The following is a 16,191-nucleotide window of genomic DNA, read 5'->3' on the forward strand; positions in this document are numbered from 1 at the left end:
GCCAGTAGAGGTCGCTCTGTGGGACGTCAAACATGGAGGAGGCGCCGACGCCATGGACAGACCTGGGAATGCCTGGGTATTTTACACTGAAACACCTGAGGAGGATTCTGGGTCAAAGCAGCTCCATCTGTACATCAGGACAAGTCTCTCTCTGAGGAGACCCACCCCCTTCAAAAGCAAACCAAGAGTGAGAGCTGGCGGCCAAGACCTCCCTCCATGGAGCAAGGTGAGTGCCTTGAACTTCCACTCACTTCTCCTCTACTAAAGAGAGACGGAAGCAAAAGGCTCACAGGAAAACATGAGAAAAGATAAATCATTTGGAAGCATGTTTGGGGTCAAAATGGAGGTCCAATCGGAGCTCCCGGGCAGCACCATGCCAGGACAAGGAACAAGGCAACACAATAAAACATGAGTTGGAGCAGTTCCTTCAAGGCTCAGCTCAGGTTTCTCCAGGCCTGCTGCTCTATAACTCCATGTGTCTGTCACACCGAGGCTTTAACAAGCATCTCTCAGTCCCCGCAGCCGGGCTACAGTCGATCAGCAGCCGGCCATCGCAGCATGATAAAATGTCCACAAAATAGAGGAAAGATAAAGATAAAAAGAGAGCAAGTTATTTACGAGAGCGGGGTGACGAGATGAGCATAACAGAGGCGCCGGACGTGACAGTAGCTTGCCCGTCACCATGGTGTTGCTGTGGGAGACTGGGGAAGACGTCACTCGGAGGAGCAGGGGACACAAAGGAGGAGGACGACAAGGGGCCCACAACAATCGCTGTGGTAGACGGAGCGAGCGTGGGTGAGATGTTGGGGTGAAGTTGGATCAGGCAACAGTGCAGTTTGGTGCCGCTGGCTTCCAGAGAGTCTGCATACAGCCAGCTCATTCTGGCTCTTAAACTGTTGCAGTGCATCATGGAAGATGTAGAGGGAGGACACAAAGCATAACAATGACCTTGGTTACAGTTAAGAGGCCTGCAGAACCTTGTGACCCTGTAAAATGTTAAAATCCACTTTATTGTTGAGATGATACGCCATCTTCATGCCTTTTTTTTCATGTGACCCGTGTCGCCTTCGGCCCGTGTGCCCTCCTTCTCCCTCCTATCTGGTGATTTATTTGCCTCAGTTCCAATATTTGTCGGCAGTGTGTTTTCTTCCCCTTGTCCAAATGTCACCCCTTTTTCTAAGACAATATGGGGAGTGGGAGAGAGAGGGCAAATGTGTGGGGGGGGTTAGAGACGCGGAGGGGGCGACACTCGTAAAGTGAGAGACAAAAGTTTGGGAAAATTAAACATTAGGTAAGATGCGAGCGTGTAGGTGTGGGGTCATACTTTCTGATGGGATAATTCGGAGGAGGTAAAACAGAGGCATCCTCAAGAACACACACACACCTTCTGAGTCCTTTAGCCGGGAAACTGAAGAGGTAAAACTAAGACACCACATTGTGTCAAAATATGCTTTAAATATATGATGCAGTAAATATATGATGCAACAACTAAGCTAACAGATAAATTGCCACTGGTTGGGAGAAGGCCCTGGGCAGACCCGCAACCTGCGAGAGAGATGCGTCTCAGTTGGCCATGGGACACTCCAGTGTTTCCCAGATGAGAGACCCGGGCCTCTTGACCGCTCCTGCTGCCCCCATGACTTGATAAACAAACTGTTTCTTGCATCTCGGCTCTGCTCCGGGGCCTCCTCCCAGCTGCATCCGCAGTATCAACTGGCCACTCGGTGACGTAGTATTGGCGCTACTCTGAGTCTCTCCTGGATGACTGAGCATCTCTCCCAGGGTGAGAGTCTCATTCCAATGAGTTCTTTGGCTCACGAACCAAAGCTCATGACCTCAGGTGAGAGTCGGAGCAAGACTCCACCTGTCCTTTGGTTCAGCTCACCAATGACCTCGACCTCCACGTCTCTTCTTCTCTTCTGTCTGACCTGATCAATATAAAGCCCCCTGTCAATGCATGTGCTATCACTCTTCCCAAAGCCTCCTCCTCACCTCCCCGGACCCTCGCTCCCACCCTCACCCACCACCTTCTTTAAAACCCATCACTTCTATCCTGCCGCTCTCACTCAGGCTCAACTCTTCAAACTGGATCAGACGCGTTTGCTGGGATGGATGTGAGCGCATGCCTGCACACTCTTCCTTGTCTTTTGTTCTTCTGAGTTCCTCCTAAAAGTTGGGAGGATCGGGAACTGATTTTAATTGGATCGAATTGCTTAAATCTGCCTCAACAGGATGAGACTTGATCATGACACGAGACTGGAGAGCTGAGGACATCAGAAGAAAAACTTCATCCATCTGAATTTGGATTAAAGCTCCTGTCCTGTTGTGGATGTCAAGGCACTGAGAACTGGTGAGATTCACATTCACACCCAGACTCTAGCTGAATGAACCTGGAATCATGGTACTGAAAAAAACAGAGTTTAAATAGTTAAATAATTTTGTCCTACAAACACACAAGAAAAAAACTATTGTTTATATTTGTCTGAAAAAGACCATTTTGGCCATAGGTATACTTGTTTTTCTTTATGAAAATGCGGTGTCTGAGCTGTGGACTTGTTCCCTCAGCAGGTATGAGGGGAGCACCCCGTGACTTGGCGCCAGAACCATAGAGTTGCCCCGATACTGAGGACATCCTCCGTGGAGACGGGCAGCACGCTGCCCAACAGCCTGACGCACGGTGACGGACAGACGGACGGACAGTCTGATGCCAACTGTCTCCACTGTCAATCTCACGGCACCACTCCTCCTCCTGTTGCTATGGGCAACCCACTCCACCATGGCAACCAACTGGCTGTAAGTCTAGCGTGCGAGAGTTTGTTTGTCGAGCTGTAACTTTTAAAAGATGGTGACACGTCTCTAAAACCTTTCACTCGCTCCGTGCGTTTTGTCTTTGTCTCTGTGACCTTTGCCGTGCGGTTCCTCCCTTCTTTGCTCGCCTTCTGTTCCTGTCCTCTCTAAAACGCATCAATGTGTCATCATTTCTGTTGCGCCTCTTTAATGGTTGCAATCGTTCACTGGCAGCTCCCTGGGCAGACTGCCTCGCTCCAGGCCCGTCTCCGGCGCTGCCCCGTGTGCCAGGCTCAGGGGGCTGACCCCAGGGCAGGTGGGCCTGTGCAGGGCACGGGGGGAGGTCATGGAGTCCGTGCGCAAGGCTGCCGAGATGGTCATTGAAGAGGTAATTCATGAAAACCTCACCCACATCACAGCTTGCACTTCTGCTGACAACCAAAGGGGGAGCAGTGCTACATGACCCTGTGGTTTCGTCCAGCTACAGCAGCCAAGATGAAAAGTAACTCACCGTTAGTCAAATGCTCCAGAGGTTAGACATACTTCTGAAGTCCGGTGAAGACCACAGACACAGGGAAAGCAGTCCGACTGGTGGCAGTCTGAGAAAATGCTTTTTGTCAGCACTAAGTCCGCGGCATCATCCGCGCTGTGGACTGACGTATGACAGAAAATGCTTCCTTTGTGTTTGACAGTGTCAACACCAGTTCAGGAATCGGCGCTGGAACTGTTCCACCACCCCCCGGGGGATCAACGTCTTCGGCAGAGTCATGAACCAAGGTACGCCGTCGGCAGCTAGAGAAGGACCGGCAGATCTCAAAATGACTGCGCGTGAATGCAGGCACTCGAGAGGCCGCCTTCGTTCACGCCCTGTCCTCAGCGGCCGTGGCGGTGGCAGTGACTCGCGCCTGCACTCGAGGGGAACTGGAGAGGTGTGGCTGTGACAGGAAGGTCAGGGGAGTCAGTCCGGAGGGTGAGACATCCAACTCCTTCAGAGAGTTGCCGCTCCAAATACAGTCGAAGTGGAAGACCTAAGAGGGCGTCTCGTCCGCCTCAGGTTTCGAGTGGTCCGGCTGCAGTGACAACCTCTCCTACGGTGTGGCCTTCTCTCAGACGTTTGTGGATGACCCGGAGCGAGCCAAGGGCCTGTCCGCCGGCCGGCCGCTCATGAACCTTCACAACAATGAGGCCGGAAGAAAGGTGGGTGGGGTGACTGGGTTTCTTTCTGTCCGTGCCCAAGCTGACTGACCTGATCTCTCCCCAGGCCATCCTTCACAACATGCAGGTGGAGTGCAAGTGTCATGGGGTCTCTGGCTCCTGCGAGTTGAGGACCTGCTGGAAGGTCATGCCGCCCTTCAGACGTGTGGGCATTGTGCTGAAGGAGCGCTTCGATGGAGCCACAGAGGTCAGATCACGGCATGGCATGTCCTCAGCAAGAGCACCCGCCCTAAGTGGTTCTGCTCTCAGGTGCGCCTGACTCGGATCGGCTCCAGGACAGCCCTGCTACCACGAGACTCACAAGTGAAGCCCCCTGCCGCCAGAGACCTGGTCTACCTGGCCCCGTCCCCGGACTTCTGTCACCTGGACCCTGACAATGGAATCCCTGGAACAGCTGGGAGGAGATGCAACGGTAGGACCCGGGCGCCTCGGAGACAGCCTCCCCATGACGGCCTTCTGTTTCTCTCACCACAGGAACGTCTCGACTGGCACCAGACGGCTGCGAGCTGGTGTGCTGCGGGCCCGGTTACAGAGCGGGTCGAGCTGAAGTGGTGCAACGCTGCTCCTGCAAGTTCTCCTGGTGCTGCTCGGTCCGGTGCCAGCAGTGCAAGAACACCGTCACCATACACACCTGCCGGGTGTGAGCAGCAACCATGATGGAAACACAACAATTCCATAACTGCTGGATTCCTCATGTAGTCTAGTCCAAGTTGTTTTCGCCGACATCAGCACCAGTCAAAACCCACCAAAAAGATGTGTTTAGAGCTCACTGCAGACAAAACGTGACCTGAAAGGAGCATCAAAGGAGATACTAGAGACAAAGCTTTTGAAGCCTCTTCAGAACTAACCAGCAAATATTACAGTACTTTTTGGGGAGCGAAGGGGGCTCCTCTGCAGACCAGCACTAGCATGTATCAGTTCACTTCCTGTGTATTTATGTATCTCCAGTTCTTATTTATTTTTCCATCCAGTTCTTCACTTCACAGCAACTACTACTGACATCAGTTCTGTTCGTCTCTCTCCAGTACTCCATGAGCTGCTTTTAGGAATTTGTCACATCTAATAAAAACTAGTTTGATCCAGATCCTTTGCTTGTCACTGTCGCTCCTTTAAGTAGAGCCACACAATTGATCCCAAGTGCAAAACCTGTCGCACACAGATGTGTAAGCTAATAGCTTGTGTTTTTCCGAGCGTGTGAGCAAGCAAGTGCCGCTGGTTTGGTGGGAGTCGGCGAGAAGCACCAGTGTGTGTTTAAAGTAACCGTTGGTGGTGCTTGATCAGGCAAGTGGTGCTGGTCCCAGTCAGAGGTGCATGTGTGTGTGAGCAAGAGGCGCCAGTCATGCCAAGCAAGTGGTAAGAGTCCAGGACCACATAAACCGCTGGTTTTGCGTATTTATTTAAGGCTCCTATCATGCGTGTGAACATGTCCAAGTGGTGAAAGAGAAGTGAGATATTTTTAAACATTTCTGCTCACTGTTCCAGTAACTTAACCCTCCAGTTCCATGGGTCTAGCTAGCATAACATGCCAAATGACAAAACATTTCAGCGTCAGTTAAACCATTTTATTACAAATATTCAGTGATTACAAACTCCCACAATTTTACTAGCAAAGGTTATCATCTTAATCTATGGAAAATATTACATCTCAATTTGTTACAATGATCACTCAAGAGTCGTTTTTCTATCAATAAAAATAAAAATTTTAAAATCTGGAGAAAAAAAAAACAGAAATAAGACTCAAGTTTCAAAGTAAATAACTGCTAAAATCGAAAACAAAGTCCCCAAAACAAAAGTCACAGATCAATAAAATATACACGAGGAGGAATAAAGTCGAAGTCACCCGCAGAAGGGAAAAGGGTCAAAACACTTGGCCTCCCCGAAACTTGGCGATGGCGGAGCAGCCAGTGAAGAAAGCTACTTTGAATTTGGAGTGTTGATCAATCTCACCTGCTTCCATTGCCCAAATCAGAGGTCAGACAGAAGCAGGTCGAGTACCACGTCGTGAGGAGGAGCCCTGATCTCTTTCTAAAGCTTCACTGGAACATGTGTGGGGAAGAAACTGGTTGGGAGGGGAGGGGTGGATGTCGGGGGCGGGGGGGCCTGCCCCACCAAAAACACTGCAAAAGCTTTCCGAGATGAGCCGCGAGGTGAATGCTCAACTTTGTTCCCTCAGCTTCCCTCGTGAAGGCACAATCACTGCACGCGTGCTACTGAATCAGTCTCCGTGGCGCTCCCGTTCGCCCTTCCCCTTTCTGTTTGGTCTGGATTTTTTTGGTTCTATTCTAAACTGGCCCCATGAGACTGACTTTCCCGATCACATTTCCGTCACCGTCCGGTGCTTATAGCAGCATGCACTTTCTCTTGGGTTTGGTCTCGGGAGGTTCCAGCGCCGCGAGAATCGCCTCGTCGAACACGTTCTTCAGGCCGCGCTGAGGACCAAGAGGAGGAGCAGAAGATGGTGAGATGGATGACAACTAAACATCTAATGTTCACTCGCTCCACCATTAACTTCCCACACTCCCCTGCTTCATCATCACTCATCCTTCCATTGCTGATAACCACTGCTCTAAACCCTCTAGGACACCATGAAGTCAGCGACTTCTCCCGGGTAACCAGGGTTACAGGCACTAAACTCAAAAAGACCCAACTGGCTAGACATGATGCTGCACCCGCTGACAGAGACATTTCATCCACCTGGTGTCCGTCCTGATGAGACGCTTGAGCACAACAAGGTCTCAGGGAAGTCACCCTTCCACTGAGTCACCACACCATAACCATGTCCCGGGATCTTCTTACCTGTGTGAGAGCAGAGCACTCCACATATTTGACGGCTCGGAGCTCGCGGGCCAGCTTCTCACCGCTCTCCTGATATAGGGGGCGCTGCTTGTTCTTGGCCAGCTTCTCCACGGTATTGCTGTCTTCCCGCAGGTCCACCTGAGTTCCCACGAGCAAGAAGGGTGCGTGTGGGCAGTGGTGAGAGATTTCAGGAACCCACTGTGGAGTGAGGTAACATGGGGTTACTCCAGGAAGGTCCATCAAGGACAGAACTCTTGATGTTGTGAATGAGCCGGGCCACACGCTCCTCTCTGCTGCCCTCTGGTGGAAGGTACTAATAAACCGACTTCTTAATGTGGCACGTGGAGACTTATTTCATTCGGAAGAAGCTCCTGGTTCTAAAATAGCTTGAGTTGTTTCACTTTTCTCTGGTTACTGGGACCAACCCACCGACTAACAACATGAAGGACACTGTAATAGACTATATTTGTGGGAGTAATCCAGCACATTTTACCTTCTCTTTGACATTCTCAAAGGATGACGGTGAGACGACGGAGAAACACACGAGGAATACGTCGGTCTGAGGGTAGCTGAGGGGACGCAGCCGGTCGTAGTCCTCCTGACCTGTGAGGGGCAGGACAGATGAATTCAGTCACATTTATCATAGCAGTGTCAGAGTCGTGAAGCAGCACCTGTCTTAAAACCATTGACTATTAATGATGGAGTTACCTGCTGTGTCAAAAAGGCCAAGCGTGTACGGCTCTCCTCCGATCATCACCGTCACAGCATAGTTGTCAAAAACCTTTCAAAGACACAAACAGTTCATTCACCTCAGAGTCAAGGTCGTATCGAGTCGGCCTTAGGTTTTTTGACACAAGCTTGACTCGACATCACACTTGAAACTGATCTGACAACAGAACACTACCAAGCTTCTGCGTCACCTCAAGTTGCTAAATCCTTGAAGTTTTCTGGATTGTAGAAGATGTAAAGTTTTCATGCTGAAAATTGTTCCATACTCAACCCACCTGGAAAAAATATGCTTGGAAACTAAAAGTCCTTCGCCATGAGAAGTTTTGTGCTGACTATTTTTTTAAAAAGGTTTCAAACCACGCCACCATTACAACCAACGATCAAGGGTTGGCATGGAACCTTCTTACCGTGGGCACGTATTCCGAGGGGAATTTGTTGGTCGTGTAGGAGATCAGTAAGCAGGTCTTCCCTACAGCACCATCGCCGACCACCACACATTTTATAGTCTGCATCTGTAAACACAAAAACAGGAAGCGTTCAGCGACAGTGGGAGAAGTGACACCACGTTAGCTGAGGAAATTGTCTGCACGAGTGTCGTGTATAGCTCCATGTAGGGCCTGCCATGATTCATCAAATGTATGTTCCTCTGTTGCTGCTCATCTGAAGCAACAGCAGCAGAAGTTAGCAGACACTGTGACAGCTCAGCTTGGTCTGAGACCAACATATAGGTAGCAGCAGAAACACATTTGAATTGACCCTGAAAACAACTGAAGCAGCGATATTACCACCTGAATATCTGATCTGGGGATTCTAAATTGAGGTGATGACAAACCGTTCCATGCTAAGTTGATAAATGACATGGTATCAAAGAGATAACAACAATCCAACTCCCTCTACCTATTTGCATATAATCACATGATAGACTAGGAGCCAAGTCGCATATCTCCCAAATAAGATGAAGCACCAGGCTCCAACTGATACTTCATCTTCTACATAACTGCATCTGTACTTGTTCATGCACAGCACACAAAAGTTAAATTAAGATCAAGATGTTTCCCACAGGATCCATTTGAAAATGTCATCCCTCTGCTGGCATGATACGTCAATAAAAGCCAATGGTCAGAGTCAGAGCTGGGTGAAGCACCACAGCCAAGAGAGATCAACACCACATCTACAACCACCCATGATCATTTGTCGCTTGCTTCAATGGATTAGAGGAGTTAAATCAAGGACTCCTTTGCAAGAACTACCGGTAATTGCTAACATTTTAGTGATGAAGAGAGGATTTATTAATGATAACTGAGTCTTGGGCTCTTATACATTTATGAACTGGAATGAAATGTAATAAAAGTAGCCTTAACATAATGTGAGAAATCTTGTAAACTACTACTCACATTGGAAGATAAAAGACAGTAAGACTGCATTTTCTACCTCCTCTGTGATGTATGTGTGTTTAACATGCAAAAAGACAGCATTTAGGTTTCCTGCAATATAACTGCCACATCTCTTTAAAATTGGCTTGAGCAGTTCCCACGTAATTCACTAATCTTCAAACTTCACAACAGTGTATTCCAACTATGTTTTTTTAAAGAAGCTTATGAACCGCACTTAGCAGAAGTAGAATTTGCTCATTTTCAGGAAGCTCTGATTCCTCAATGAGTGTCTGTTTTCAGACATAACTTATTTGTTTATTTATAATTTAAGAGTCAGTTTAAGCAAAAAACGTCAACGGAAGCTACCAAATGCACATTTGAAAGGGTAGAAGCGAAAAAACCTTTAAGAACATTGAGGGAAAGATATGAAGTCAAACAACAACAACAAGGTGAAGGGTTCCGTAAGAATCCATTACCGATAAAGAAAAAGCAAATTTTTTCAGGTTAAAATCTCAAATACAAACTAGTTTAAAAGAGGAACCTGGTTGTCGGAGATGGTTGTGACTCAGGGGAAATTAAGTGTAAATCTTATCTGTCGGAGCAGACTTGTCATAACAAGTGTGAAAAAGAAAAACACATAAAACACACACAGACAGACGCGAGAGAATCGCTTCCGCACAGGATACACAGCGGAGATGACAGAGAAAACGCGTAGGCCTCCAGTTCAATGTAGAAGCGGATACCGCCTCATACTTCCGCTGAAAACAAGCCCGTTCGGTTCAATACAAGAATTGTTTTACATCAAAGACAACAACCATAGCTAACGTCATCGTAGAGCTGGTATCAGACTGACACGGTAACATGACGAATCACGTCCTCTGAGTATATATTATAAAGTATCTCAAACGGGCGAAAACTCAAGGCTTAGTAAGAAATGAATCTAAACTAAACTTTATACGAGTGCAATGCTATATTTGTGAGATGTTTATAGCCCGGATTGATAGACACGAATTAGCTAGATAGAAACTTTCCAAAGTACAACGGCTAATATGACTCACCAGCCATCGCTTCTCGTTCATATACACCTCACCTGATGACGGTTGTGATGCCACATTAATACAGTTCCGAAATAGAAGCGTACTTACTCATTTTAAAGAGTTTTTAAAACTCAACTCACCGTTTTTCCTTAGACAGGTTAGGCGTTGGTTACATCCGGGTTTGAGGGTCGAGTTTCTGCTCGCGCGTGCGCAAAGCTGAAGCACCAAAGGGCCTGCTGTGAAATGTAAACAGCGACGTCTGCTGGTGGGAAATGAGACATTAGCTGTGCATTGTTGGTCAAAATTAAAACGCTGGAAACCTCTCAACACAAAAAACGACCTAAAGCCATGTATAACGTTTAAATATTTATTTAAAACGCACCAAGTAATATCAATATTCAACATTCATTTTGTACAGCAATTTATTGAAGAAATATGGTTCATTTTCCTTTATCTTCTTTGGAGATAAATAATAAAAATAAGCAGTTTATTTTATTATGAATGGATGTTGTAGAGGCGTTGAGGACAGTGACATCCAAGTGAAGAGAGTGCAGGCAGGGTGGAGCAGGTGGAGGGGAGAGAAGCTGACTGAGTGACTTCTGACTTCAGAGTTGTGTGACTTATTTAAAGTAAATATTCATATGAAGGCGCTTTGTCGGCCAAGATAAACTCATCAAAGACGTGATGATGTCAAAAAGTGCCCAAGTGTAATATAAGCTTTACTCATCTAAAAATATTTAAGCATGTAGGGTTTGACTGATCTGGTGCTGTTAACCTCCCAGCGAGTGGAGCTGACCTCATTTTAGATGTTTTCCTTGCTAAAGCTCAAGTCTAATGCTACTATCCTATTTTTTTTCATCTATCATGGCATCACTACGAATTTTAAGTACATCGATGGGTACAGAAAACAGATTTGGGAGCTGGTGACGGATAGCTTGTTTTACCAAACGTGCTCAAGCGTGGCGAAGCTCGCCCATCTGGTCACAGAAACTGTGAGAGTTTTGAATGGAATGATGACATTTATAGGTCTGGAACGCAAACAGGAAGAATCAACATTACCCAAGAAGGATGAGTAAACCATGGCTGTGAGTATTCTGTACACCCTGACCGCACTCTCTTCTTCACTACCCGTTTTTTCCGGAGAATAACTACTTGGACTTAAAGCATTTCAACATAAAATACAAACTGCAAACTGTATACGAATAATTATGAGAACTGTAATGTTAATTATGATCGGTAAATGTGTTTTAGCAAAGATGTCCGTTGCAAGCTGGCGAATTTTGGATGACAAATGTCTCGTTATTTTGTTTGTCGTCCAGAGATTATTTTATTTTGAATTGAAAATGCAAGCGGAAACGGATGCGCGCCGCTCCATGTAAGAGCTTGACTGTGGCTTTGGGTCCTTTGTCAGGAACCTGACTTCCGTTTTCATGTCTTCTGCAGGTTTCTGGAATTTACTGTGGTGAAGGACATAGATTTGTTGCTGTGATAAATCGCCGGCAGTTTCTTTCACAGCGGCGCCGGCGAGAAGTCCTCCAGAGGCCAATAGTTCGAGTCCGATATTCGCGTCCCATCCTCGGAGAAAGACTTGTGTTTACCTCGCTAGCTGGCTCCTTTCGGCCAGCTGACAAACCAGCCAACATGTTTCGGTTCATAAATGACGTCGAAGAAGATCCGTATATGATGTAAGTAGACACCTGAGCTGAAACCCACGTCTATGTGTAAGTGGCCCTTGGATCGGAAAGATTTTTTTTGTTCTGACCACTGAAGCAGGTTACAGCGGCTCCAGCCAGCTGTGAGGCCTCCACACTCCTCCACCATATTGGAACGCGAAATATGCTGCAGAAATACTTTCGGTTCATAACCAAACATTAAAAGAATGCATTCCCTCCACGCCATTTCTTTGTTCACTTACTATAGGAATGTGTTTCATGCTAGCAATGTAAGCAAGACAAATGTTCGCTACTTACGTAATTTGTTGGAGGAGAGAAGTCATAATCAATATGCAAAATAAGTGTTTTGTTATTGGCTCCGACAGTCTTTTTAAGTGAAGTACAGATGTACATATTTTCACTCGTAGTTGTGTATTTAAATTTCATCGTGGCTGTCAATTTTGTCTGATTTTCTTTGATTTGTGCCAATACAATAGTAGATCACCTTTAGTCTTCCTACAATACGGACATTTTGGGTGTTGCAGCAGCATAGCAACATTAAAAAAAAAACAATCCTTAAACAATGAAAACATACTCAAAGCAACAACACAATCAACAATGTAGAAACAAAGACATCAAATATACTCGGATGCAATTGCGAGCAGCTCCACTGGCTGCTTGAACACAGATTATCTGACTGTAACAAGGCTAAGGCAATACAGTAATCCCTGGATTATTGCAGGGTTGCGTTCCCAAACCCTCGCGATAGGTGAAAATATCTTTAGATAGGAATATCTCCTCCCAAAGTCTTAGGAACCTTGTGTCCATGGACACGACAAGAAATGTCTCTGTCTCCATGACTGCATGCATCTTGCACTGTTCCATGCAATGAGGCTGAATGCTGAGCTTAGCGACTCATTGCTGTTACTTAATTTAGCCAATCAGCACCCAGGATACTGAACAGCACGGGCCAATCATCGGGTACCATTCAACGACTCTGATGCATGATGCACCGAATGAACCGTGATGAGAGATGACTTCAGTAGTCAGCAGTAGTTGGACGAAGACCAGACTTTGGTTTTCATTCCCTCATCTTCTGTAGCGACAAAAAACATAAATGTTGCTTTCACCACTCTCTCAACTGCTGTTTGTTTTTCATATATAGTTTTTGTCTTTAATTCCAGGGATCCCTTTGCAGCTCACCGGCAGCAGATGAGGAGCATGTTTGGGCCATTTGCCATGGACCCTTTTGCACTCACCCCCCAGATTCAAGCGCCGCGGCCGCCTCGTCGACAGGTGAGCCTGAGGCTAGACTGCCCTCCACTTTGCCAAGATTGAACTATTTCAACATTTTGTCTTCCAGGCTGGTGCTCTCACACCCTTCGGCATGATGGGGATGGTGAGTACTCTACCTCTTCACCTTTGTATCTTCCTTATAGAAGTCCTTCATGTTCCTTCTGCTCTTCTCCAGGGTGGAGGCTTCATGGACATGTTTGGCATGATGGGAGAAATGATGGGGAACATGGTGAGGGATTCTCAAAGCAAAAACTAGCTGCAGTTAATGCAGAATCCCTCTGAAATAATCCGTATTCTTCCAGGAGAGGATGTCCGGTTCTCCCAACTGTCAGACGTTTTCCTCCTCCACGGTGATATCCTACTCTTCCATAGACTCCGGGGCTCCCAAGGTCTACCAGCAAACCAGTTCAACGAGAACAGGGCCTGGAGGGGTGAGCACTAATGTTATGCCGTTGTCAAAACAAAAACCAAAAGTCTGGTATCTGAAGCCACATGATATTCCTGAGCATTGTTGCATAAGAATTCCTGCCTGGTTACTTCATACTATTAAACAAAACCTCCACAGCAGCCTGGACTTCTTTAAAATGAAACAAAGAAGAGTGTCTTCTTGCTAATATTTTCAAAATAAGAACAAAAAACAAAGCTTCTATTGGTGGAGTCGTCTCCAGAACTTGGAGGTGCTGATCCTCATCCCTGCCAGTGATTCAGGAAGATCATGGTCCAATGAAGCTAGCAGGATGACACCATCTGTCAAAATCAGTGGTTAAAACAAATCTATGTGTGAAATGTTTGAAAAAATAAAAGCCAAATTTAAAAATGACGGAAACAGGTGGAGATGTTTTTCTGTGATCTCTTTCCCGAATATGGGGATGATCCCAGATTGGGTTTGGTATTGTCAGCCTCTTGGATGTCGCTTGTGTGTCCTGCTCTTTTGAGGCTTACATTTCCCACACCTGCTAATGTGCTACAACTAGTTGACTTCATGGCTGCAGGGGAAGCTGGAGAGCTCATGGTGATCTTGTGGTGCCCAGGGGAAGAGGTGTTCTTGGTTTTCTCTGGTGGCTGAAAATCCCTTTGGCGACATTGGGGCCTGAAGTCAGATGTTCACAGTTGTGCACAGGGACTTGGTCTCCTGTTCCATTCAGAACCAGAACTGGGATCCTGACTGTCTGTCTCTTCCCACAGATTCGCGAGACACGACAGTCAGAAAGGGACAGCGAGAGCGGCCTGGAACGCCTCGCCATCGGCCATCACATCGGCGAACGTGCACACATAATGGAGCGCTCTCGAAATCGCCGTACAGGAGACCGTGAGGAACGGCAAGATTTTATCAACCTGGACGAGAGTGAGTCACGTTTACAGGATGGGTTCAGTTTAATGGATTTATTTTTTTTGCATCAAACCTGAGTCTTTGTTTCGTCCAGGTGAAGCCGATGCGTTTGATGAGGAGTGGAGGACTCAGGCAGGAAGATTTGCACAGCCAAACGCCCGCACGCTCGACTATGGTCGAGACCGACGCGGGGGAGGTCAGCAGCTGGCTCTCCCTGCTGCCCCGAGCTACACTCCACCTCCAGGACATCGGCACGAGTCCCCCAGACACCGTCAACCTCAATCCCGCCCACGCTACGACTGGTGAGAGGTGAGAGTGCATGGAAGTGCAAACAAAGAAGCAAAACTTTTCCAGCTGTTATATGGATCTTAGCGGTGGCTTACAGTGAACTCAGTCGAAAACACTTCTCACACTGACATCTTAGAGGAAGTGTTATGGCCAGGTTTATTAGAAAGAGCTTGTCTGGCAGCTACACTAAACTTTCAAAATGGCTGTATATTTGTAACATTTTTAAACCTGTCTTTGCCTGTATGTGTGAGAATAGCAATCCAAAATGCGATGTTTCTTGTGGACAACAGCTTCTAGTGATGGATAAGATGATACGCCACTCTCCCCGACAGGTGTCATGTTTGAGACGGCGGGCATGTGGAAGGATTTGAGGGACCGCCCCCCCCACGCCCTGATGCTGTGAACTGCGCTGAAGACGGACGTCTGATCGTCTGCCATAAATGTTTGATATGACCAGACTGTACAACATCCCACCCCTGAAACAAACACACTTAATTGTTGCATTTACTTCCAGTGCTTTCCCCCGCACACACTTGTACAAACATGCGTCTAACTACACTCACTTTATATCTTCCTCTTCTCAAAACTTGACGTGTTTCCCCCGATCTGCACTCGAGTGCTCTAGTAAACTGCATCTGCTGTACAGTCTGTTTGTCCGTGTAAAGACACACGTGTGTCTGTGACTTTAATTGTATACTGTTAACTATACTAATGAATAAAGGCTCATTAAACATTGTTAGATAACATCAAACTGTTTGGTTTTTCAGTTCTGCAGGTGCTGCTTGACTCAACTCGACATGTGGCTGAAGTGACGTACAGTCAGTTTTAAATTGGTGTTGGTAATTTGACACCCATTTGCCGGAGGCTGGGCCTCTTCACTTTGACAGCTGCCCCCAGGACCCGCCTGCAAAAGGCTGGTGAAAAATCATCTGCTCGGAGCATGAACTGAAGAGGCACTTGCACTGAAGAAGCTGGCTCTGCTAATGGCCGGCGAGTGCAGCAAAAAAATGGGATCCACCGACGGGAGGTGTTGATGTACTTTATACTCGGAGCAATGTGGGAAGAGAGACCAAGCTTGAAATGCTCATGTTGTGAAACTGGTGAATCATGATTTGCTTTATGATGCTAGCTTTTGCAATTCATCCGTGGTCGATCCCACATGACCTTGCCCAGAGAGTGAGGAAGGGTTGAAGGTTAAACTCTCCTTCTGACGGCAAGAGCAGTCCACCACCTTTCACACTGAGGTGACCTGAAGCATCTATTGTACCTGAACCTCATTTTTCCCCTACTCATCTCTCAACTGCCTCCAACCTTCCACCATTTTTGGTCGATCATGTGACACCCAGATGGAGCTCACGCTTCCAGCAGCCAATAAAACCCCCCCTCTCGCGTCAAATCACTTTTGACAACCGCCTCCCCGCCTGGCTCCTTCAAGCCTGCTGTACCTTTTAATCACATCTAGAACTATTTTTAAGATTGCATCTGCCTCCAGCACGCTGCGCTCTTGTCAGCCGTGTACCTGTCTCCCCCTCTTTCATCCCTGTCTTCAGACATCAGTTGACTAAAGTTCTGCCACCAGGCAGCAATGCTGTGCGTTTCATCTGAGGTGCCTTGTGTTTTCTCATCCTATCTTTAATCCAAACATACTTGCGGCGCGCGTGGCGCGTCTGTGAAGATGACAATGGCGC

The 16,191-nt window shown here is 47.1% G+C and overlaps 3 protein-coding genes across 4 annotated transcripts; 2 read left to right on the top strand and 1 right to left on the bottom strand.

Moving 5' to 3' along the window:
- The first annotated feature begins 2,704 nt into the window (after positions 1 to 2,704).
- wnt4b (wingless-type MMTV integration site family, member 4b) lies at positions 2,705 to 5,050 on the top strand. The gene is made up of 8 exons (XM_053887194.1): positions 2,705 to 2,793; positions 3,022 to 3,175; positions 3,480 to 3,564; positions 3,626 to 3,757; positions 3,842 to 3,984; positions 4,049 to 4,189; positions 4,252 to 4,414; positions 4,477 to 5,050. Exons 1-8 carry the CDS (start codon positions 2,705 to 2,707, stop codon positions 4,644 to 4,646), a joined length of 1,077 nt encoding a protein of 358 aa, XP_053743169.1. The 3' UTR covers positions 4,647 to 5,050.
- A 499-nt stretch (positions 5,051 to 5,549) lies between these two features.
- On the bottom strand, positions 5,550 to 10,156 carry cdc42l (cell division cycle 42, like). The gene is made up of 6 exons (XM_053887198.1): positions 10,078 to 10,156; positions 7,935 to 8,039; positions 7,507 to 7,579; positions 7,292 to 7,401; positions 6,799 to 6,996; positions 5,550 to 6,431 (listed from the first exon to the last, which is right to left on the bottom strand). Exons 2-6 carry the CDS (start codon positions 8,037 to 8,039, stop codon positions 6,342 to 6,344), a joined length of 576 nt encoding a protein of 191 aa, XP_053743173.1. The 5' UTR covers positions 10,078 to 10,156; the 3' UTR covers positions 5,550 to 6,341.
- Positions 10,157 to 10,517: 361 nt separating this feature from the next.
- On the top strand, positions 10,518 to 15,250 carry mlf2 (myeloid leukemia factor 2). Of its 2 annotated transcripts, none has more exons than XM_053887195.1 (9): positions 10,518 to 11,022; positions 11,381 to 11,622; positions 12,774 to 12,885; positions 12,953 to 12,988; positions 13,061 to 13,114; positions 13,188 to 13,316; positions 14,071 to 14,230; positions 14,310 to 14,517; positions 14,836 to 15,250. In XM_053887195.1, the coding sequence occupies exons 1-9, from the start codon at positions 11,017 to 11,019 to the stop codon at positions 14,846 to 14,848; spliced, it is 960 nt and encodes a 319-aa protein (XP_053743170.1). In that variant the 5' UTR covers positions 10,518 to 11,016; the 3' UTR covers positions 14,849 to 15,250. The 2 variants fall into 2 exon arrangements, with proteins under 2 accessions (XP_053743170.1, XP_053743171.1); XM_053887196.1 differs by having other exon boundaries at positions 10,530 to 11,022; positions 14,310 to 14,524.
- Positions 15,251 to 16,191: the final 941 nt, after the last annotated feature.

This window comes from Synchiropus splendidus, chromosome 15, assembly GCF_027744825.2.
Source record: "Synchiropus splendidus isolate RoL2022-P1 chromosome 15, RoL_Sspl_1.0, whole genome shotgun sequence".
In the NCBI taxonomy this organism is placed as follows: domain Eukaryota; kingdom Metazoa; phylum Chordata; class Actinopteri; order Syngnathiformes; family Callionymidae; genus Synchiropus; species Synchiropus splendidus.